Source organism: Narcine bancroftii, chromosome 2 (genome assembly GCF_036971445.1).
Source record: "Narcine bancroftii isolate sNarBan1 chromosome 2, sNarBan1.hap1, whole genome shotgun sequence".
In the NCBI taxonomy this organism is placed as follows: Eukaryota; Metazoa; Chordata; class Chondrichthyes; order Torpediniformes; family Narcinidae; genus Narcine; species Narcine bancroftii.
The window spans coordinates 143,010,181-143,036,050 of NC_091470.1; the positions used below are offsets into that span (position 1 = coordinate 143,010,181).

Consider the following 25,870-nt stretch of genomic DNA (forward strand, 5'->3'; position numbering starts at 1 on the left):
AATACTCCAGGTGGGGTCTCACCAGGGCCCTGAACAACTGCAGAATGGCGCCTCTGTTCCTATACTCCGATCCCCTCTTTATGAAAGCCAACATGCTATTAGCCTTCTTCACAGCTTTCTGAACCTGCATACTAGTGTTCAGTGACCGGTGAACAAGTACTCCAAGATCCATTTGCTCCTCCCCACTCCCTAGCTTGTCTCCATTTAAATAATACTCAGCTTTCCTATTATTGCCCCCAAAATGGATAACCTCACATTTGCTTACATTGAACGACATCTTCCATTCAGCAGCCCACTCCCCCAACCTGTCCAAGTCCCTCTGCATTTTCCTGACATCCTCCTTTCACCCCACACCACCACCCAGTTTCGTGTCATCTGCAAATTTGCTCAAGTTATTAATAATCCCCTCATCCAAATTATTTACATAAATTACAAACAACTGAGGACCCAATACCGATCCCTGCGGCACTCCACTCGTCACATCCTGCCATCCTGAAAAAGAGCCGCTTACCCCAACCCTTTGTTTCCTATTTCTTAACCAATTTCCTATCCATGCCAGCACCTTACCTCCAATACCATGCTCCCTGATCTTGCCCACTAGTCTCCCGTGCGATACTTTATCAAAGGCCTTCTGGAAGTCCAAATACACCACATCCACAGGCTCTCCCATGTCCACCCTCTTTGTCACATCCTCGAAAAATTCCAGAAGGTTAGTCAAGCATGACTTACCCTTAAGGAATCCATGCTGACTAGCCCTTATACTATTATTTCTGCCTAAGTGTTCTGCTATTACTCCTTTTATGATAGACTCCAATATCTTCCCCACCACCGACGTCAGGCTGACCGGTCTATAATTTCCCGTTTTCTCCCTCCCTCCCTTCTTAAAAATCGGCACCACATCAGCCACTCTCCAATCCTCAGGGACCTCCCCGAATCTATGGAACTTTGGAAAATGTCAACCAGTGCTTCCACAATTTCCATAGCAACTTCTTTAAGCACCCTGGGATGCAGCCCATCAGGCCCTGGGGATTTATCAGCTCTCAGTCCCAACAATTTACTCACAACCTCCTGTTTCTGGATCCGGATATCCATTAGATCCCCTACTTCCCCAGGAAAGTTCCCCAAGTCTCTTGACACCGCATGACCATTACCCCCTAACTGACCATAACCTATAACCTATATCCTCCTAGAATCAATTACAGGTTCCATCACTTATTACAGTATGTAGTTTAGCAAAATCTTAGAAAGAATGCGAAAGAAATTTAATGAAACAGTTGCAAAGATGAGGATTTTCAATTATGGGAATTGTTTTCTTGGAACAGTGAAGTTAAGAGATTTCCTGAAAGTTTTAGGAATTGAAAATTACTTTGATAGTGAAGAAGGAGAAACTGTTTTCATTGACAAATAGATATAAAGCTTAGAAGAGGCTTGAGGGGTTTTATGAAAGAAACAGGATTGTCAACTGAGCCAGAGACAAAATGAGCACTTTTAAAAAAATATACATATACGTTGTCACCTGGAATGCACCGAATGAGAGCAAGAGGAAGCAGATTGAATAATGCATTCGAAAAGGGAAACATTTGATAAATAGCTAAAGGCAAGATATTTGCAGGATTATGGTGAAGGAGCAGGGAAAGTGAGTCTAGTTGAAGAGTTCAGCTGAGAGCTTGGACAGGCAAGATGGAGCAATGGCCTTCTTTTGTATACAGCATTATTCTGATTCTGTGCCAAAAGGTGCAAACACAAAGTTTGTAGTGTTAATCACCAAAGTGTTGCTGCCTCTACAAATAATGGGATGTTTGCCAGATTTTCTGTCTCTGTACAAAATTATTTAGAAATATATGACTACACTTCTCACTATTATAGTACCTGCTTAAGGTGAACAACAATTCCAGAAACTTCTACCATGGGGTTTTTTTTGTAGTGTTCCACTAGATCTGTAAGTGTGTCAAATCTTTCACCTCCACCAACATCATACTTCCCAGCCTGTATGAAAACATAAACCAGACTGATTAAAATGTAAAGAAGTTTATAATATCTATTTCCAGAGTGAATTGGAGCGCAGCATTTTTCCAGTTTGAGATTTTAGCATAAACATAATACTGTAGCATTTCTTGGCTGGATAAAGGGAGGGGTGAAATTCTATAGACAGAGTGATATCATATGAGCAAATGACATCCATTCTACTTTGTCTGATATTTAATTTTGTTGATACTTCCAGTTTGAATAACCACCCGAGGTAGAACAATAGCACAGAACTACTAACCTTTTGATGATCATGTTCTCAAAGCAATATCCTTCTTCTGTATTTGTTAACTGCCTGATTTAGGAAGCAGGGCATTCCCATTTCAAACGGTAAATACGCTGATTCTCTGCTGAGCTTTAAGAACTTTCAAGACGGTGAAAGGGAAAAAATCTTCATGTATTGGACAAAATCATGTTCGAATGTCAAATCAACCCCAACCTTGTGAATTTTTCATTTTCCACACCAAATATTATGCTCTCTTGTAGGAATTGGGAGAAAAAATTGTACTGCACATCAATGGAATTGTTCACAAATTATTAGAATTTTTGAGTATAAAAGGTCACGTAATAATTTTTTGCTGGAAGATATGATCGGTGGAAATCATCTTATTTGTGAGTGACTGCAACTGAAAATTTGGAAAACTTCTGTCCTTGTGTGATATTGAACTCAAGTCCATGAAGGGGAAACATACCATTCTAACTCTGTATCATTCAACAATAACAAGTAAAATGTTGCTTTCTTACTTCTAAAATTATTTTCAAGAGGACTATTATCTGCAATGTGGCGAAAGGTAGCAATAAAACCTCATTTTATAGCAAAATCATACTTCAAAGAGGATTGAGAAAAACAAAATAAACTAAACAAATGATGGCAGAAGGACCAGCTGCAAAACTAGTTCATTAATAATTCCCTGCTGGGAAGAAGACTAGATACAAATAGAGGTCTTCAAATTCTACAGCAGTTTTACCATACTTCAGCTATAATTAATGAGAGACTAGAAAACCTGCAAAAGTGAGTAGGGACATAATACTGACTGGTATCCGAGGTTCAGGGATTTCTTAATTATTTCCTTACACCGTCAAAATGGTCTGGACAACAGGAAGAGGAGAACTACTTGCTTACCACGTTTATTTGAGCTCAGACAAGCAGTTGGCTGTTATTGTGCCATGTGACACAAGTACTGGGAGCCAAATGGAGAGAGAATATTCATGGAAGACAGGTCACCAAAACAAAAAGGAGAAAAGAGATCTTCATGCCATATGGTATACAGAGGACATGACACATATTAGAAGCCTCATTACAGGCAGGGATCCAAACTTCTGACTACGTGGTGTGCTCGGTAAACTAAATACCCTGGCATTTACCTGAAAATCAAAACAAATGATTTCGGAAAACTTACATCTGGAAGGGGCATGAGGAGGTTAAAATTATCAGGATGCCACAGGGAAATTGAATTTGGGCCATCCGCAGAATCATGAAATAAGTCAATACTTTAGTATTTGTGTTATAGTACATTTCACAGGAAAGCGAATGACAATAATTTCTCATGCATTTGGTTTACATGATTTGGTGATTCTTTGGAAAGAGAAATGAATAATGTGATTTCTGCACAACGTGATTGGATGTGTAATATTCAAATTTATCTTGCTGGTTGAAACATGGAAAGAGCTTAGATTCTATAATTGCTTTAGAACAAAACAGTTACGGGAAGATGAATAATGAATGATACAACAATTTAATGGTTGTGTGAACCAAATGAACCACTTGGAAACTTACTTTCACAGTTTCAAACTTTGTCATCATGACCTTCAGCCAGAAATCAATTTTGCATAACTATTATTTTGGTAGAAGATAGTGACTAGTATCTCATTTACCAAATAGTGGGTTTAAACAACTTCAGCAACCCCAAGAAAATGTTCATTCCAGCCCATCTACTATTTTCTTACTGGAAGCCGACATATTAATTTTTCTGCGGCTTTCAGAACTAAACACAGAAATTTGCAAAGTAAAAAAGTTTAAAATCTGACAGGGATACTCAGTATTGGTTACCATGTGTATTTTTTATAATTTTAATTGCAAATTCTTCTCTAAAAGATTCCTCCGTGGACAATGTTTAATCTTGCTGCTCAGTGACTCAACGGACAAACTGAAGCACTGTGATACCTTTGGAGTATTTCTCTATTTTAAGCTCACACAACATTATCCTGTTTAGTTTCCTCCTGTTTATTCCTGATGAACTAGTTGCGGTCAGGTATTGATTCACATGTGTCAAGCACTATGGCATTGGTTTATCCACCTGACATTTCCTTTCATGTGAAACTTGGTGTCAGCAATAAAAACAGAAAGTGCTTGATAACAGCGGGTCAGGCAGAGACTGTGGAGGGGGAAGCACGGTTGACATTTCATGGCAAATCTTAAACTGAGATGTTAATTCTGTTTCTCTCGCCACAGATGATGCCTGACGAGGTACATCTTCAGCCCTTTCTGTTATATTTCAGATTTTCAGCAGTTTTCTTTTAGCTCTCATCATTAAGGCCCTGAAACAGTACGGAATTGTTTTATTCATGCAATTCCATAAATATTTCTCATCAGATCGCAATGTTTAGTGATTGGCAGAAATAACCACATCTATTATCCTTAACGCTTGTCAACTAATTCAGTGTAAACCAGTAATTATCAGGGAATTTCACTGCCACAACGAACAGACAAAAATCCAAATGAAGGGCTCAGAAGATCCATCTGTGTCAATAAGCAGAAGCATAGATTAAAGGTAGAACAATTAGAGTGAAGCTATTTTTTTTTCCATCCAAAGAGTGGCAGCGGTCCAGAAATTATAATCTGTTAGGTCCACAAACTTTGTCAAAATTAAAAAGTATCTAAATGTAGATTGATGGATCATAACCTACAAGACAAAGTTGGAAATGGGATTCATCTGAATAGCTTTTCCAACTTGCAAGGCTACAATGAGCTCTATGCAATGAGCTTTATGTGAAAACCTAGCATTCTATGAAGTACTTACTTAAGTGTTTGTTTTGATATTATTGTTATTTACAATCAAATAGCTATCATGTAGAAGTTTGATCTTCATTTTAAAAAGTACATTTTTAAGCTTTGTTTTCTTAATAAAAAAAATTATATTAAACATGTAACCAATCTAATCAGCCCACCTGATACCCAATCATCACATGTGTTACTCTTGGTTTGCGATCTCCATTTTCAACTTTTTCTTCATTGGTTAGCACTGACAGTACAAAATCCCCTGGTTTACTGAGACTTTCACGCACTAGGAAACTTCCAGGCTTTCCTTTATCAGTCAGAAGTTTTTCTGCATCTTTACCTGATAGATGTCCATGATACCACCTGAAAATAGATGACATTAACAATGCAACAGGCTTCCTGCATTTCCCATCCATTATAATTACCTGTGAACACACATTGAGAAAACTATTATTGTATAATTTTCTTCTTTACTGGAACTGTTTTGTCCTGGAGAAATAATTTGTGTCATATGAGCCATTTTAGCACTCATACTAGTAACATGATATTCATGTCTATGAGAACCACTTCTTGAAGCTAAAAATCTTCACATAAATGATCTCCATAAAGCAAGGGGTCCTTTAATGTTTGGACTAAATTTGTTTAAAAATTCCTAATAATTTGTATGTACCCACCGATTCATAATCATACAGCACAGAAACTCTTTCACCCATTATGTTGGCCATCAAGTACCTAACTCACTCTTCTCATTCACAAACACTTGGTTTGTAGTCTTCAAGCTTTACTGATTCAAGCAGTTCTCCAGGTGTGTCTTCAATGCTGTCAGATTACCTGCCTTCTCATTCTGAGGCAATGTGTTCCAGATTGCAACCCTCTGGGTGAAAACAAATCTTCCTCAGATCAGTTTTAAATTTCTTATTCTTCACCTTAAACGTACTCTCTATTCTTAGATACTTCTGGCATAAAGTATCTCATCATTCACCCTTTCAATGCCACACACTATTTTATACATCTCTTCCCCATCTTCTTCACCCTGTGTTTACATTGCAGCAGAGATCTCTCTTTTTCCAGAACATGGAACATAAATGACCATGTAAAATAATAAAAAAAATATATGCTGAAGAAACTGCAGGTCATGCAGCATCTGTAAGAAGTAGAAGGCAACAATGTTCTAGGAAAGCCTTGAATACTTTGTATAGTTCACTTAATTTTTAATTTCATGTTCCCACACAGAGCATCTCTTTAATTTTATTCCTAATTTCAATATTAGGAGTGCTTTGAGCGACTGGTAATGGAACCTCAAAGTGCACCTAGTAGCGACAACTGACCCATTCCCCTTTGCCTATCAGCTAAACTGATCCATGGGCTATGCAATAGCCCTGACCCTCCACTCCATCCTGACCCACCTATACAATGATACCTCAAATACTAGACTGTGGTTCATTGACCATCTCGGCATTAAACACAATTGTACCTCAGAGGCTGGTGGATAAACTGGCCTCCTAGGACTCAGTACCTCTCTCTGGAACTGGATCCTGGACTTCTTGAGTGAAAAACAGCAGTCTCACTGGGTTGGCAGCAAAACATCATGCCAGGGCTATGTGATCAGCCTGCTACTGTGCACACTGCTAACTCTCGACTGTACTGCCACGTTCAGCTCCAACGGAATCATCAGGTTTGTGGATGACAGACGGCAATTGGCCTTATCGTACAGAGAGGAGGTTGACAGGCTTGGACAGTGGTACAAAGCAACAATCCGACTCTCAATGAGGACAAAGGAGATGATTATGGACTTTAGAAGGATGAAGGACCACTCCCACTACAATGGCTCTGTCATAGGGAGAGTGGGGAGCACAAAACTCCTTGGTGTCCATTTAAAGGATGATCTATCCTGGACCCACAACATCTCATTAGTCAGGAAGGAGCAGCAATGCCTACAGTTCCTCTGGAGGTATAGGATGGCAAGGCTACTGGCCACCTTTCTAAGAATGTTCAAGAGATGCACAATAGAGAGTATCCTGGCTGGCTGCATCATTGTGTGGTATGGCATCAGATCAGAGGATGATTAAAACAGCTAAGATCACTGGGTCTCCCTTCCTTCTACTGATATCTACAGGAAGAAGCGCTTAAAGAGGGATCAGAGAATCATGAGGATCCTTATCATCCAGCTCACAATGTCTCTGAGACACTACCTTCAAGGAAGAGGTACAGGAGCATAAAAACCAGGACTGCCAGGCTGGGAAACAGCTTCTTCCTGCAGACAGTGAGACTGTGGAACGATCCTAGAATCCTAGAAACCCATAAATTATTTTTATGTATATTTATTTTGGATTGCCATGTATATATGCCATTTGCGTGTCGGGTGTACTGTGTCTGTGTGTGTGCTGTTTAGACAGGTTGCATATGTATAATCAGATGACAATAAATCTGAACGTGATCAGTATTACAGTAGGAAGGGAAAGGAAGTAATTGAGAAAACTCTCCAGTGGTTAAAAATAGGTCCATTCAGCCAACTGAGTGATGGAATGCCAAAAGAAGTGGACCATTATGCCAAAGACGGTAGACAGGCCAAGAAGGAAGAAAAGGGGAACACATCTTTATCACAACCACAAGATATGTTCAGTGTTGTAACAGTAGCTACAATCTGATTGAAATAATTTAAAGACCATATTCTGAGAAGAATGGCATGAACTTGGAAGATCAGTATAACTAAAATGGATGAGAGGGGGGGGGGATGGGGGGGTGGCTTGGGAGGAGGGAGGGGGGAGGGAGAAAAAGTCACTGTAAATGTGTGGAAAAGAAAAAGTGTATATCATGGCTATTGTGATTTATGGTGTGAAAAATAAAAAATTAAAAAAAAAAAAAAAAACTTGGAAGATCATAAAATATTCAAGGAGTTTGGAGAGGAAAGGAGATTAGGGATGGAGCTTTCTTTTGTTGAAAGAGGTGATGGAACCATTCTTAGACTAATGGTTCTTTAACTATCAGAAGGAATCACATTCAAATTAGTCTTGCTAACTCGTTATATCTTGGAAACAGTCAGATATTAAAAAAGGACTATCAATAAATGTCTTAACATTCATGGATTAAAATGAAGAAAAATTACTACATGGGCCTGCAAATTGTTGGGCATTACAAGGACAAATGTCAGTAGTGACGAGGTCCAAGGAAATAGGGCTAATGAACAAGCATTGCACAATCAAAAACTTGCCTTCTGGTTCTTCTGGGAAGTCAAGGGAGAGAGAGGGGCATCTGTTGGCACCCTCTATAGATTTCTGAGTGGTTGGGGCCAAAAGAGTTGGAGACCTGGGGAAATTAGAGCCTTGGACAATTGGTGATGTGTGCTTTGGGAAGAGGGTCACTAGCAATGAGGAAATCAATATTACCGAGTTTTTGTGAAGTAGTGTCCCTTTTGATGCATACCTGATGCTGAAATCATACCTGGAGGAGGTCACTGAGTGATGCAAGACAACTGGAGTAAAAAACAATCTACTGGAGGAACTCAATGGTTCGAGCAACATTAGTCTAAGAATGGTTCCAGCCCAAAATGTTGACCATTGTTTTTGTCCCACTGAAACAGCTTGACCCAGAGTTACTCCATATCAGTTTTTGCTCCAGATTCCAGCATCTGCAGTCTCTTATCTATCCTCAAGGCAACTGGAAGTGACTTTATCATGCTTCACCCATTAAACTATATTTTCAATGGTGTCATGCTTCAATAAACAGTGGTACACCAACTCACTTGCATCCTTCAACACATTATCTGTTGCTGGGGAGTAGCAGACCAACATAGTGCACCCCCTCTGTTGAGGAGGAGAGGCACGGGGAAAGTGACCACAGCAGTGGACCAGTGGGGGGTGGGGCGGCTCAGCTGCTGAAGGCACTACACAATCTGCAGGTGGTTGGCACTTTGCGTTTGAAGGACTCAGACGTGCTGGCGATAGTTATGGGAACCAGGTATCGGAACCCGGATTTGAGAGGGTGCTGAGGACTGACAATGGTTTGAACTGGAGTCTGTGCAGTTGCAGAGGCGGCAGGAACCCTGGTGACAAATCCACGGACACTCAGTGTGTTTGAAGGGATTCCCTTTTGCTTCTCTTTTTTTAATTGTTACGGGAACTGGGCAATGATCATAGCGACTTTGTTTGCCTTATGAGAGTTAAAGGTTGAAGTACTGTATATCATGTATAACATTTTATGTATTATTATGTGACAATAGAAGGAAATTTGAACATAAATCACATATTAATGCCAAATCAAGAAGAAAAATCATATGCAGCTATGGCAATTGGCAGAGTAGGCTGCCTGCATGTCGTGAACTGTGATCCACCATGAGGTTCTGCAAATTTTCAATAAGAAGCATGGTGGTAGTCATGGCTTGCTGCTGTTGTTCATGCAGAGCAGGCACTTGCACAAAGAAAAAAATAGACCCTTAGGAGCGGTGTGGCTACATTGCTGCTCTGTGGCTCTCCTCCTCCTCCTTCCTTTCAGTCAGGCAGTAAAACATCTGAAGCAGAGGCAATAACTGTGGAAGAGGCAACATATGGAGAATGTCTCCCACCACACAGAGAAACTGCTGGACAACACATGTTCAGCATCAAGAACCTGGTAATGGTTGCTCAGTTGCTGATCTGTACATCTACTCAGCTCAATTCGTGGGATCATGGGCTCTCCTCCGAGGCAGCAAGAAATTGCAGAAGTTCCTTTTATTCTGTGAACGCTAATAGGCTAATTCAGCTGCAAAAGATGTCACATGCCCAGGTCAACCTTGACTCAAGAAACCCCCATTCTCAGCACAACCTCATTTCGCAACCAAGATGAATGACCATGCAGTGACTTAATAGGCAATGACTAAACTTTTTCAGCAAATTTAGAAGCTACCAAGTCTGCAGTGGAACAGAACAGAGAATGTCACAGACGGATAGAGAAATAGGCCTCGCAAAGTCTTTGCAAGGGAGATTAGATTGGAATTGCAGAAGGCTGTTCTTTGACTAACTGTAAAAAAGTTGTCACCTTCTCCCTCCACTTTCTCCTTTACCCTCCCTCACTTGTTTCTCTTCTTTCTGTGCCCCAGTTTCTGGCAATGACTGAACAACAATCTTGACACCCTATCATCATGGCTCCCAGCTGTTTTAAGCCTCTTGTGGGTTCCCTTACCCCTTTGACTGTCATTCAAGATCTCTTGGGACCAACAAAACTGACATCAGTTGATAATAAAATTCTCTTGCTAATACTTTGGAATTAAGATAAACCAGAAAATACATTTGCAATAATTGGTAGATCTTGATTAAGAGACACCCCTGCTGAAAGGTCTTAAGCTTGCCTTTTGCACAAATAAAAATGGAATGAGCAGAAGGATTAAAAGAATTACCTTTCTGATGTTGGATCTTGGCAGTTGAGGGGATACTTTAGTTCAATTACATCGCCATTCTTCTCTCGTAAAAGGCCTTCTTGATCTGTATAATGCTGAACCAATTCTGCTAATGTTGCAAACTTTTCTCCTCCATAAAGATCATAGTAGTCTCCTGAGTTCTGAATCTTTATATGTGTCACTTCTACATTTCGTCTGAGAGAAAAAAAAGATTAATAAAGTTCAATTATTTTCATCACATTATTGATCTATCTGAGAGGTGGGGTATATGCATGCCAGCATAGACTCTGGTGGAAAGAGAAAGTTAAGACCTCATAACTGAGCAATGCTAATGTCTGGCCTGAAACAGGTTTCTAATCTCTGGACTTACTGTAGTGGGCTCAATAAGGCACTGGAAAAATACCATCAGCACTGTCTTTACAAAATCCTGCCAATTCACTGCAAGGATAAGGCAACCAACATCAGCTTCCTATCCCAGGCCATTATTCCCATCTCAATGGCATCCCTAGCCCTGAGGCCCTGTTCACCTTTGGTCAGGTATATTGGGTATTTTGGTGGTTTGCTGAATCTTGGTGATATACACTGGCAGCTCCAGTGGTCACTTTGTTTCCATGCTTGATATGACAGTATTTTCTCTGTTGTGGAAGAAGATTATGAAATGGTTCCAAAGGTGATGACCTAAGGAATGCAGGGCATGTTGACAAACTTTGAAATCATCCAGGCAATAGGAAACAATGCAAATGCTAGTAGGTTTTCTGATTGGATGCTGGTGACCAGCAGTGTTGCAAAAGTGACCCTTGATGCTTGTAAAATACATGAGTGGCTTGGATGTGGAAGTTGGAGACAAGAGCAGCAACTCTATGGATGACACAAGATGGGCAGAGAAATTGATAATATGGAAGGTTGACTTAGGCTGCAGAGAGATATCAAAGAGTGGGTGAAATTGACAGGAAATGTGAGTTCATTCATTTCGGGAGCATGAATGAGGCAAGGGCAAGCACCACGAATGGTGGGGCCTTGGCAGCATTGAGGAAAGGAGCTTAAGAGTATGTCCACAGATCATTGAAGGTGGTAACCCAGGTAGAAAACATGGTTAGGAAAGCATACTATATAAAAGGCCTATTTAGTCGATGCATTAAATGCAGAAATAGGGAGGTTAAGCTGCAACTTTATAAAACTATGACCAGACCTCAACTAAAGCACTGCTAGCAGTTCTGGTCACCGTGGATACATTAGCAATGGAGGGAGTGCAGGGGAGATTCATCAGGATGTTGCCCACAGTTCAGTTATGAAAAGAAACTGAAGAAGTCAGAACTTTGCTATCTGGAATAAAGAGGAGATGGAAGAGGAGGAGGTGGTGCAAGAGGAGAAACTAATCACAAAGTCTTCTATGCAGTAAGATTCAAGTTTGTCACATTCACCAAAAAATACTGTTAAATGGTCTTATTGGATCTATTATACAAATACTGTACAGTGGAAATTTTTTGCAAAGAGCAGTTTTCTGCAATTTCCCTAAAGCTGCATTTACTCTAATATATGAACTGAGAAATCATCTCTAGAATATATCAAGTCTCCAAGGAGATTTGTACAGCTTTCGAACTCAAAATGAAAATTCACTTTGTGGAAGTTAAATTGCTGAGTTATTATTCTATGAGAAATAGGAAAATGGTGTAGGCATTATTGAATAATAAATGGTAAAGCTGGAAATAATAACAATGTGAAATGACATTAATTAAAAATAATGATTTATTTTAATATTTTCATAATACTGACAAAGGAGCAATCCATGAAGCATTTACAAGAATAGATTACATCAGAATACGAGATTTAAATATTAAATTTACACACTGATAATATTGAGATGAAGGGAATTGTCTTTAAAATGCTCAAAGTTTTAAAAAAAATTATGATGTGTCTACCATAGCTATTTCGCAGAGAACAAATGATTGACTGCATTGATAATAATTTACATATAATTGTTTAAAGCCACAGAGAGAAAACACCAAGTTTTTACAAAACTATTTTGTAAAAGTTCTAGAAGAAGATAGGAACAGTGGGAAAGAGGTGGGAGGGTGCAATATCAGTCAAGAAAATATCAGAGTAGTCTTTGGAGAAGTATCATGGGAGGTAATGTGGGTGGAAATCAGGAACTGAAAAGGAGTAGTCACCTTGAAGGGTGAATTCTACAGATCACCCAACAGTCACTGGGAAATAGAGGATCAAATATATAGAGAGATTGCTGAAATAACAAAGCTGTAATTGTGGGTGATTCCAGCTTCCCCAACATTGACTGGGAATGCCAATGCGAAGGGATTGGATGGCATGAACTTTCTACAGCAATATGTGAATAGGCCTACTGGGGAAGGGGCAATTTTGGATCTTGTATTGGGGAATGAAGCTGGTCAGAAACAGGAACAATTTGTAACCAGTAACCACAATTCTAACAGCATTAAGGTAGTTATGGAAAAGGATACACTGGTCCTCCAATTTAAATCCTAATTTGAGACAAAGCCAATTTCCAGAGGATTAGGCAAGAGTTAGCCAATAGCTGATTCGATGCAAATGATAGGGAGTATAAAAGCATAATCACCACATGGGAGGCGTTTAAGAGAGTGACAAGGAAGGTCCAGGATGAACATATTCCCAGAAGGGTAAAGGGCAGGAATGGAAAGGTAAAGAAACCTTAGTTAACAAGAGACATAGAAGCACAGATCAGGAAGAAAAGGGGGCAGGTTCAAGATAATTGCTTGTGAATGAAAGGAAAGTAGAAGCAGAGCGAAGAGGGGAAAAAGGATAAAAGAGGTTATAAGATAGATTTGGCAGAGAATGTAAGAAAGAATCCAAAAACATTTTGAAAGAACAAAAGAGTCTCAGTGGTAGGAGACAGAGTGGTTGTAGAAGCGAACAGTGTGGTTATAGAAGTGAATATTCAGACTATATGAAGGACCATTGGAGAGCCTCGTGATTCAGAACCTTGCTTTTTATAATAATATACAAGTGGTTTGGACTAGGATGTTTGTGGCAAGGTAAGTTTGCTGATGACAAAAATATGTGTTAGGTGTACATAGAAGAAGGTTTTTTGGGTTTGCAATGAGATCTAGACCAGATATGAAACCAGGCTTAGAAATAGCAGATACAGTTCAACTCACAGAATTGGGAAATGCTGCGATAGGATAAATCGAGCTAGAGCTGGACTTACCTTGTTAATGATAAGAGTCCTAAAGGGTGTTATGGAGAAGAGGGACTAAGGGATGCAGCTCTTTAAAGATAGCATTGCAAGTATACAAAGTGATGAAGAGCACTTCCCTTCATTGGTTGAAGTATTGAATACAAGTGTTGGGACATCATGTTGATGAGGCTACATTGGAATATTGTGTGAAGTTTGGTTGTCTGGTTATTGAAAGAATATTATGAAGTTGGTAAGGGTACAGAAAATGTTTAGGAAGCTGACACCAGGATTAGGGAAAATGACATCATTAGAGATGGGAAAATTTGGGCTGGTCTTCCTTAGACCATAGGGAGTTCAGAGGGGATCTTATTGTGGTCTGTAAGATCAAGATGAGCATTGATAAGATGAACAGTGGAAGCCTGTTTACTACAGAGGGAGAATCGAAGATGGGAGAGGTCATCTATAAGGCGAGGAGTTGGGATTTAGTAGGGATATGATGGGACAGTTTTTCATTCAGAAGCTGGTAGACATATGGAACAAGGGGGTCATCTATAAGGTGAGGGGTTGGGATTTAGTAGGGATGTGATGGGACAGTTTTTCATTCAGAAGCTGGTGGACATTTGGAACGAGGGGTCATCTATAAGGCGAGGAGTTGGGATTTAGTAGGGATGTGATGGGACAGTTTTTCATTCAGAAGCTGGTGGACATATGGAACGAGCTACCATACAAAATGATAGAGGCAAGTACATTAGCTTCCTTTAAAAAAACACTTGGATAGACACATGACTGCGAGAGCTTTGGAGGGGTATGGCTCTAATGCAGGCAGTGGGCTGAAAGCAAGAAGGCACATTTTTTCAGCTTGGACAAGCTGGGCCTGTTTCCATTCAGTAGGACTCTCTACATTTTTTTTAAAAAAGGATATTGGAGGCCTCTTTAAGGACAGATAGATTCAAATACACACTGAGCATGTTATTTGGCTGGTTTTCTCAAACTATCTCAGAGCTAGTTCTGCATTGGAACTGCCAATGTTTGGGATTGTAGAACAGAAATTCATGTTCAACCCCCATCCTTCTCAGAGAGATTTTGAATTTTCATTTTTGCTGTTCAGAATGCCTACAAGCTTGCCATCAAATTGAAATATAGGAAAACAATGCACAAATATGGACTGACGAGATGCTAAAAAAGTGTTTGAGTACTTTGGACCGGAGGCCCAAATACACTTTACAAAAATAGCTTAAGACCTCTCCAATAACTTGCAAGATCATCGTGCTGAAGTGTCTTGCATGGTGGTGAAGACGATAAATGTTTATCTAAAGACTAAAATGGACTGACGAGATGCTAAAAAAGTGTTTGAGTACTTTGGACCGGAGGCCCAAATATACTTTACAAAAATAGCTTAGGACCTCTCCAATAACGTGCAAAATCGTGTTGAAGTGTCTTGCACGGTGGTGAAGACGATAAATGTTTATCTAAAGACTAGATTATAAACTTTACAGATGTGTTATTTCTTTTCAAATCAAACACCTCGCCCCCACACGTCCTCTATGAAACTCGTAAACAGTAGTGGAAAAAGGTCACAAGCCAATTAAAAAAAAAAAATTGTCAACCAATTTCTTGGTAAAATATGAAAGGAGGGCTTTTATGCAATTATAGAAAAAGTAAAGAATTAACGTGTAAATATGGCTGGGTAATTCAACCTGGTAATCTGACTTTCATTTCTATTTAAAATTATAAGCAAGAACTTTGATCACATCTTTTTCTTGGTATATTTATTAATTAGAATTAATCTTGAATGAAAGTGTTACTTATTTAACTGCATTAACTGTACACCATCAGAACAGAAACAACCAAACCATGATGCCAGAAATCCAAGACGCTTCAGGTGCTAGAATCGAAAGCATTTTCAAGTCCCGACCCAAAACATCAACAATTCTTTTTCTTCCCATTGATGCTGCTCGACACATCGAGTTCCTCCAATATCAGTCATACTTGTATAAATAAGGTCTGTGTGTAATCTGGATAATCTGTTTATTTAAGTGAAATATCCAACTTTAATGTAGATTTCACTCAATAGGATCAACCCATTAACAAAAAAACGGAGCAGTCGCAATGGCACCATAAGATTCCATTAAGCTAATTTCATACCTTCCAAATGTCCCAAATTCAAAAAGGGGTTCACCATTCAAGATATTGAGAGAACATAGAACAAATCAGCCCTCAATGTTATGCCGACCCATATACCCCTTCCTAAAAAAAAGTACTAAACCCTCCCTACCTTGTAACCGTCTATTTTTCTTCCATCCATGTGTCTGACTAAGAGTCTCTTAAATGCACCCAATGTTTCAGCAAGGCATTCCAGGCGCCCACAACTCGCTGTGTAAAAACTTATCCCTGATGTTTCCCCTAAACTTCATTCCTTTCGCTTTGTACAGATGTCCTCTGGTGTTTGCTGATGCTGTCCTAGAAAACAGCACCATTCCTATCTATGCCTCTCATATTCTTGCAGACCTCTATTAAATTTCCTCTCATCCTTCTATGCGACAAAGAGAAATGTCCCAGCTCTCCTAACCTTGCCTCATAAAACGGGTTTCCCAATCCAGGCAACATCCTGGTAAATCTCTTCTGCATCCTCTCCATAGCTTCCCACATCATTCCTATAATGAGCTGATGAGAGCTGAACACAAAACTCTAAGTGTAGTCTTAACTATCCTATCAACCTGTGCAGCAACCCTGAGGGACATATTGATTTGGACCTCAAAGTCCTTCTGTTCATCCACACTCTGAAGTAAATGACCATTAACCCTATTTTCAGCCTTCTAGAGACTCCTTCCAAAATGCATCACCTCACACTTATCAGATTGAACTCCATCTGCCACTTTTCTGCCCAACTCTGCATCCTGTCTATATCCTCTTGTAACTTTCGACAACCTTCAGCTCCATCCACAACTCCTCCAACCTTACTGACCCATTCTTCCGCCACTTTATCACAAAGAGCAGGGGTCCCAGAACAGATCCCTGCGGAACTCCACTAGTCACCGACCTCCAGGCAGAATACTTTCCTTCCATTATTACTCTTTTTGTTTGAATATTTTATTTACAATTTCAAGCCACATTAATTTCAAATATATTCGAATATGATAATTCGTATACAAAAAATGTGGTATATACTAAATACCCCCTCCCCACACCCCCTCCCTCCCTCTCCCTACTACCCCCAACCCCAAAGACAGAAAAAGGAAAGAAAGGAGATATACCTATCAATAACATAATTAAATGCCATGGATTAGGGAAACACCACCATAACCTGCCAAAGAGAATTCAAAACTTTAAACCCATATAATCCAAATAAGGGCTCCACATGTTCCGATAAAAAAGATAATTATCACATAAATTATACATTATCTTTTCCAATGGAATACATAATCTCAATTCCATATGCTATCGTTGCAAACTTAAATCAATCTCATTTTCCGTGTAATCGCTATACATTTTCTCGCTACAGCCAAAGCTAATCTCAAAAACAGTTTGATACCTGCTTAATTTCAGTTTCAAACCCAACATTTTAACATTACCTAATAAAGATAATGTTGGTTCCATCAACAATTTAATCTTAAAAATTTTCTCTAAAACCTCCTTAAGTTGCATCCAAAAAGGTTTAATAGCACATGACCAAGTGGAATGTGAAAAAGAACTAAAACAAATCTGAAGAAATTAAATTATATCTCTAATTTTTCAGGAGTTAAATATAACTGATGTATAAAATTATAATGATCTAATCTATATCTCACATTGACAATCTTAGTCATAGTATCTTTATGGAAATTTCTCCATTCCTCCTGATCAATTGCTATTCCCAAATCTTTTTCCCACTTTAATCTAGACTAATGCAAATCTAATTTAGGCATTTTATTCTGTAATAATGAATATATTTCAGATACAAATTTTTTCTTCCCGCCTTCCAAAAGTAGAATTTCAAATTTTGACTGCCTTGGCATCTTTAAAACATCTCTTATTTTGAGATATTTAATTGAATTATGGAGTATGATATATGAGGAAATAGGTACACGGGAAAATTTCAAGTAAGACACCTCTGTATCAGAATAAACTTTTTCCTTTTACCCTGAATAATCAACTTTTGAAAATATAGGATCAGAAAGGAATTAAGATTGTCCAAGATTGCTACGAAGTGGGTCATTTTATTACTTTTCAAAGAATAAAAGAAAAATATGAAATACCACAAAGTACCCTTTTTGTTATTACCAAATTAGAGCTTTATCATTGCATAATTTTGGACATCCACTACTACTCTCTGCTTTCTTCCTACAAGCCCATTTTTTAATCCATTCAGCCAAATTTCCACTGATCCTATGCCTCATGGGTTTCTGGATGAGTCTCTCATGGGGGTCCTTGTCAAATGCCTTGATATAAAGCAACAGAGAGCCTTACAACATACATCCACAGATCCTCCGAGGTAGCTGTACGGATTAATAAAGTGGTTAAGAAGGATGAGAGAAGGGTTTTCTTTATTAGTGGAAGAGTGGAATAAAAGCAGAAAGGTTGTAGAGAACTAAATTAAAATTTGAATGAAGCACTGTGAATTATTCCATTACCACTTTTCAGGTTAGATATGATTGTACTGGAGACTTATTTTTAAATGATAGAGCATAGTAGAAAGTCCTTTAGGCCCACAAAACCCGTGCAGCCCAATTAACTACCAATTCTATATGTTTTGGAGGGTGTGTGGAGAAAACCCATGTAGGTCAAGGGGAAAACTTAAACCCGGGTCACTGGCACTGTAATAGCATTGTGGGTGCTGGCAGCATTGGAAATATTGGATAGGCTGGGATTGTTTTCTTCAGAATAGAGGAAGCAGAAAGGGAGACTAAATTGACGTATAAAATTAGAGGAGCCTTTATAGGGTAAATAGGGCTTATTTTCCTTAGCATATGGATCAAAACCCGAAAGAAAGAGTTAAAGGGATAGTACAGATCAGAAACTCTGTGTCTAGAAGGGTGGTGTAGTCAGAAACCCTTACCACATTCAAAAAGGAGTGGCTAACAGCAGCAGAACGGTGCTGGAAGTAGAATTAAGATGGGTAGACTTTTTTGACAGGAAGATATGAAACAAAAGGGACATGGTTTTCTATAATTTTGCACTTTCTATTTAAGTACTGAAATATGTATTGAATAATCAGCTTTAGGGGTTTAGAGTCTGCCAGTCTCCTAGACAATGGGTTAATGTTAGCACTTTCTCAGATGAAAACACAGATTCTCAGAGTTGTAAGAACAGTCCATTGCATTTTTTTCTGAATGAATCCAGACATCAGAATCTTCATATCTCTGAAAATCTTGATAAGTTTACTGTAAGGTTTCAAATGCTGTGGGGACCATTCTTGAATTACTTTCATACCTCTAGACATAATATTATTTTTGAATTTTAATATTTTCCATTTTATTTCATAAACAAAGTACATATTTTCTTTAGTCATACACCTTGGGTATAGGGTTTAGAATCATGCTGTATGTGGACAAAATTATTTTTGATGCAATTTTGAATGATAGTTGTGTTTTATAGTTTGTGCTGAATTATCCAATTTGTTATTAATATTATGCATTCCATAAATGTTTTGTATATACATGCTTATTTGTGAAAATTAATAAAAATAATTAAAAAGTTAAGTTCATTGTAGAGACAAGTTATATTCACTTAAGCCTTTCTTCATTACTGCAACCTGAAAACTTTGTTGGCATTCTAGTTGGCATTCATACAGTTCACTTCAATCATTACTTTTACATGCCAAAAAAACAGTAGATGGTGCCCCAAAACTAACTTTAGGTCCTCTACACCAATAGTATGTCCTTGTAGATCTTTTTTATCATCTCTCCTTTGCTTATAATATCAGTTTAATCAAAATAATTTGAATTGACATCACAGGCAAAAGAAAACATTTACGAAAGCCTAATCACCAGAAAGCCACTCTGTGGTATCCACATGCCTGAAAAGTTCTAAATTTCAATATTGTTCCCAAGATATTTAAATATATTCTGTGGAACAGATATATTGAAAACATGAGAGAAAGCTGGCTTACACAACGTGTGTCCATTAGTAATCAGAGCAACAAAAAAAACACACGTTCCTGGTAATTGAAAAGAGAAGTAGAAAATGCAGTAAACACTCAGTGGGTCGAGAGGAGTCACGTGATGGAGTAGTGGTCAGCAGGGGAATACCAGCCCTCTCCAGAAGAGAAGGAGGAATAAAGTGACAAAGTTCAAGAAACACAAAACATAATAAATAAAAGATAAAGTTGTGGAGAAAAGAAAAAAAATGGCATCCAAGAAGGAAAAAGTAAAACAACGGGGAAAAAAGAAGAAAAGACGCCGGAAGAGAAAGGAGAAGGCCTTACCTGCATGAAGAAACAGGGAGCCTCCACCCCCTAAAATGACAGAATGAGAAGACAAAATGAAGAAGACAGTATGTAAAAGTAGATGACACAATTTTCTTGTTTATTTTCATTGTGTGATGACATTGTTTAATGGGTTTAATGTATTGCATATGTTGAACATTTATTGGGTGGGAAGAAGGGAGGGGAGATAAAGGGGAGAAAAATGACACTGTGTATATTCAAGAGGGAAATGTTTGTGTGTATTTTGGTTAATATGGTTCATAGAGTGAAAAATCAAAAAATTTAAAAATAAGAAACAGTGAGCTGTGGTGGAGAAGAGAGCCCATTCTCAGAGGTTGGTGACGACCCCGTGAGTCGCGACCCCCCCGACCGCTGGACTGCAAAAATGGCTCTCAGAGCTAAACAAAAGTGCGCAGTGCGCTTACTAAGGAGAAGAACGCTGACGGGAGGGGGGCTCAGCCGAGGACTGGGGAACCACAGAGTGACCAGCTGAGGGATGCCCGACAATGGGGCTCTCAGCTGGAAGAAGAGGAAAGCAACAGGAAAGGGAGTGAAAGGAAAGAAGAGCAGCAGCAGGAGGCCCAACAGATGAGTAGCCCAGAAGAGAACCAACAGCAAGAAGCCCAGCAAGAAGAAGACCAGCAAAATGAGATAAGCAACTCATCAGGAAAGTCAGAAGAGACACAGATACAAGGAAGAGAAGAAGACACAAACATAGATACAGACACAAAGAGGAAGAAGACCAAGATCTGCACAGAGAAATAGAAGGTAAAACAGATGGACAGAATATAGATAAAGTTTTTTTCCAAGAACAAATGAAAGTATTAAAAGAATGGTTGACATTAGAATTTAGTGAAATGAAAAGAAGAATGAAAAGTACAGAAGAAAAAGTGAGTAGAATAGAGCTGGTCATGACAGAAATAGGGAAAAGATTAGAAAATGTGGAAGAATGAGAAACGGCTGTAGAAATGGAAGTGAATGACTTAAGAAAATTGGAAGAAAATGATTAAAAAAATTAAAGAGTCACACGAGTTGATATCTCAGAAAATTGATATGTTGGAAAATTATAGTAGGCGAAACAACATAAAAATAGTGGGCCTGAAGGAAGATGGAGAAGGCACAAATATGAAGGAATTTATAAAAGGATGGATCCCCAAGGTCCTGGGAATGACAGAAATACAGGAAGGAATGGAAATAGAAAGGGCACACGGAACACTAGCTCCGAAACCACAGACACATCAAAAACCAAGATCTGTTTTAGTGAGATATACAACAAGAAAAAATATACTGGAGCGGGCAAGGAATAAAATTAGAGAAGACAATAAACCATTGGAATACAAGGGTCAAAAAATATTTTTTTACCCGGACATATGTTTTGAACTCTTAAAGAAGAGGAAGGAGTTTAATATAGCAAAATAGATCTTATGGAAAAAAGGTTATAAATTTATGCTTAAAATATTTATGCCTGGAGAGCAAAACAGACTATTCTCGGATCGGGAGGAAGCACGAGAATTTGCAGAATGCCTACAGGACAGAAGGAGAGATGAAGAGTTGTAACAAGAATGAAGAACGGCGATAAAATACATATAAAGATGTGAAAATAATGTATATGTAAGAATTAAAGAAGGGAAAAAGAAGGGAAGAAAGGAAGTAAGGGGGAAAAAAAGAGGGTGTAAAAAAACATCTTTTCTGGGGGGGTTGGGTGGAAGAGAATAACCATCATTGCGAAATCAATTGACGCTTGCGAGCGGGTTCACACTCCAAATGGAGAGGGGAGTTGTGGTTGCCCGGCAAGGGATAAGGGGAAACTCAGAGGGGGGGGGAAGAGAGACATTTGGGGCTAAGGGAATATTGGATGTGGGAGATGTTCAAGTATTTTATGTTTTAAATGTGTTGTCACACATTGAGTTTAAAAAGGGAAAACTGAGAGATGAAAATGGGGAAAAGGGGGATGGTGGTGGTGAGGAAGAGGAAATGAGATGGTCAAGTTGAATTATATAACTATGAATATTAATAGAATACATAACCAAATTAAACGGAAGAGGCTATTAAATTTCCTGAAAAATGAAAAAATAGACATAGCATTTGTGCAGGAAACGCATCTAACTGAAGTGGAACATAATAAATTAAAGAGAAACTGGGTAGGGCACGTAATGGCAGCATCATATAATTCAAAAGCCAGAGGTGTAGCTATATTAATTAATAAAAATTTACCAATCAAAATAGAAGAGGAAATAATAGATCCAGCAGGGAGGTATGTAATGATAAAGTGTCAGATATATTCAGAATTATGGAATTTGCTCAATATATATTCACCTAATGAAGATGATCAAAAGTTCATGCAAGATATTTTTTTGAATATTGTAGATACGCAAGGGAATATATTGATAGGAGGGGATTTTAACCTTAATTTGGATCCAATGTTGGATAAAACTGGACAAAAGACGAGCAAAAAGAATAAAGTGGCCAAATTTATGGTTAAATCAATGCAAGAATTGAAACTTATGGATATACAGATGAGGCAAGGGAGAAGGAATACTCATATTATTCAAGTAGGCATAAAACATACTCAAGGATTGATATGTTTTTGCTGTCGGCCCATATTCAAGGGAGAGTTATGAAAACTGAATATAAAGCTAGATTGCTATCTGATCATTCACCCCTGTTATTAGCAATAGAACTGGAGGTCATCCCACTAAGAACATATAGATGGAGGTTAAACTCCATGCTACTTAAAAGGCAGGAATTTAGAGAGTTTATTGAACGCCAAATTAAAAAGTACTTTGAAATAAATACGGAATCAGAGAAAGACAAATTTATATTATGAGATGCAATGAAAGCCTTCATTAGAGGGCAGATAATAAGTTGTGTAACTAAGATGAAGAAGGACTACAATTTGGAAATAGAGCAGTTGGAAAGGGAGATAGTAAGTACAGAAAAGGAACTAGCAACAAGGGATGATAGAACAAAAAGAGAATAGGTGGACAAAAGAATAAAATATGAAACATTACAAACATATAAGGTGGAGAAGAACATAATGAAAATAAAGCAAAAGTATTATGAACTAGGAGAAAAAGCACAAAATATTAGCCTGGCAACTTAGAACAGAACAAGCTAAAAGAACTGTATTGGCATCAAGGAAAAAGGACAAACAAATTACATATAACCCAATAGAGATTAATGAGAACTTTAAGGAATTTTATGAACAATTATATCAAACTGAGAACGAGGGGAAAGATGATAAAGTAGAAGAGCTTTTAGCTAAAATTGAACTGCTGAAATTGCAAGAAGAGGAGCAAAACAAATTGATAAAACCATTTGAAATAGAGGAAGTACAGGATATATTAAAAAAAGCTGCTAAACAATAAAACACCTGGAGAGGATGGATTCCCAATAGAATTCTATAAAACATTTAAAGAGTTATTAATTCCTCCTCTCCTGGAAGTAATGAACCAGATAGAAGAAACACAAAACTTGCCAGCTTCATGTAAGACAGCAATAATTACAGTAATACCAAAGACGGGGAAGGATCCACTAACACCAGCATCATATCGACCAATATCTCTACTTAATTCAGATTATAAGATAATAGCAAAACTATTAGCAAACAGATTGGCCGACTGTGTACCAAAATAATAGTAAAACAAGATCAAACTGGATTTATTAAGAAAAGACGAACAGTGGATGATGTCTGTAAATTTATTAATTTAATTCATGCAGTTCAAGGAAATAAGATGCCAACAGTGGCTGTTGCTTTAGATTCAGAAAAAGCCCTTGACAGGCTAGAATGGAATTATTTATTCAAAATATTACAGAGGTTCAATCTACCAGAAAAATATATTAATTGGATTAAAGGTACGAGGAAACTATGGCAAGCAGGGTGAAAACTAATCCAAAAGAGTTCTACAAATATGTTAATGGTAAAAGGAAAGCTAGAGACAAAATTGGTCCCTTAGAGAATCAGAGCCTAGAGAAATGGGGGAGATATTGAACAGTTTCTTTTCTTCGGTATTCACTAAGGAGAAGGATATTGGGAGATCTGAGATAAAAAAAGGAAATTGGGTAAATATGGGGAATATAGAGATTACAAAAGATGTAGTTTTAGGGCTTTTGAAGAATATAAAGGTGGATAAGTCTCCGGGACCAGACGGGATCTTTCCTGGGACATTGAGAGAAGTGAAGGAGGAAATAGCAGAGGCTCTGGCAGTAATTTTCCAAATGTCATTAGATATGGGGATAGTGCCGGAGGATTGGCGCATTGCGCATGTGGTTCCGTTATTTAAAAAGGGTTCAAGGAGGAAGCCTGTAAGTTTGAAGTCTGTGGTAGGTAAATTAATGGAGAAAATTGTTAGAGATAGTACTTATAAACATCTGGATAGACAGGGTCTGATCAGGAGCACTCAACATGGATTTGTGGGAGAAAGGTCATGTTTGACCAATCTGATTGAATTTTTTGAAGAGGTGACTAGGAATGTGGATGAGGGTAGCGCAGTGGATGTTGTCTATATGGACTTCAGTAAGGCCTTCGATAAGGTACCACATGGAAGGTTAGTTAAGAAGGTGCAGTCTTTAGGTATAAATTTTGAGATAGTCAAATGGATTGAACATTGGCTGAAAGGGAGAGGCCAGAGAGTGGTAGTGGATAATTGTCTGTCAGGTTGGAGGCCGGTGACCAGTGGTGTGCCTCAAGGATCTGTATTGGGCCCATTGTTGTTCGTTATATACATTAATGATCTAGATGATGGGGTGGTAAATTGGATTAGTAAATATGCAGACGATACTAAGATAGGTGGAATAGTGGATAATGAAGAAGGTTTTCAAGGATAGCAGAGGGATTTGGGCTGCTTAGAAAAGTGGGCTGAAAAATGGCAGATGGAATTTAATGCTGATAAGTGTGAGGTGCTTCATTTTGGTAAGAAGAATCAGAACAGGACATACGTGGTAAATGGGAGAGCATTGATGAATACAGAAGAGCAGAAAGATTTAGGTGTAATGGTACATCGTTCCCTGAAGGTAGAAACTCACGTGAATAGGGTGGTGAAGAAGGCTTTTAGTATGCTGGCCTTTATCAATCATTGCATGGAATATAGGAGTTGGGAGGTGATGTTGAGATTGTATAAGACGTTGGTGCGGCCTAATTTGGAGTTCTGTGTGCAGTTCTGGTCGCCTAATTATAGGAAGGATATAAACAGAGTGGAGAGAGTGCAGAGAAGGTTTACCAGAATGTTACCTGGGTTTAAGCATCTAGAGTATAGGGAGAGATTGGACAGATTAGGTCTTTATTCTTTGGAGCGTAGAAGGTTGAGAGGGGATTTGATAGAAGTATTTAAGATTATGAAAGGGATAGACAGAGTGGATGTGGATAGACTATTTCCGTTAAGAGGAGGAAAGATTAAAACAAGAGGACATGAGTTAAGAATTAAGGGGCAGAGGTTTATAGGTAACATGAGGGGGAACTTCTTTACTCAGAGAGTGGTAGACATGTGGAATGAGCTTCCGGGAGAAATAATTGTATTATTTAAGAAAAGGTTGGACAGGTATATGGATGAGAAGAAGATGGAGGGTTATGGGCATTGTGCAGGGAGGTGGGACTAGAGAGGGGTATTTGGTTCGGTGCTGACTAGAAGGGCCTAATGGCCTGTTTCCGTGCTGTAAATTGTTGTTATGTTATAAAGCATTATATAATGGACCATTGGCGAAGGTAACAGTAAATGGATATGTATTGAACCAATTTAAATTAAGTAGGTCAACTAGGCAGGGATGTCCATTATCTCCCTCACTGTTTGCTTTAGCAATAGAACCATTGGTAGAAATGATAAAAACAGAAAATAAAATTAGAGATAAAAATAAAGGAGTAATAAAATTAGTTTATTTGCAGATGACATCATAGTATACTTAACAGAA

General features: G+C 38.4%; 1 protein-coding gene across 2 annotated transcripts in view; it reads right to left on the reverse strand.

Moving 5' to 3' along the window:
* Positions 1-25,870, reverse strand: part of ptpn11b (protein tyrosine phosphatase non-receptor type 11b) — a 115,366-nt gene that overhangs the window by 42,117 nt on the left and 47,379 nt on the right. For both annotated transcript variants that reach the window (XM_069918350.1, XM_069918351.1), the window contains exons 3-5: positions 10,395-10,589; positions 5,194-5,386; positions 1,870-1,986 (exon numbers count right to left, since the gene is read on the reverse strand). In XM_069918350.1, the coding sequence (XP_069774451.1) occupies positions 1,870-1,986; positions 5,194-5,386; positions 10,395-10,589 (505 nt within the window). The remainder of the gene's footprint in view (positions 1-1,869; positions 1,987-5,193; positions 5,387-10,394; positions 10,590-25,870) is intronic.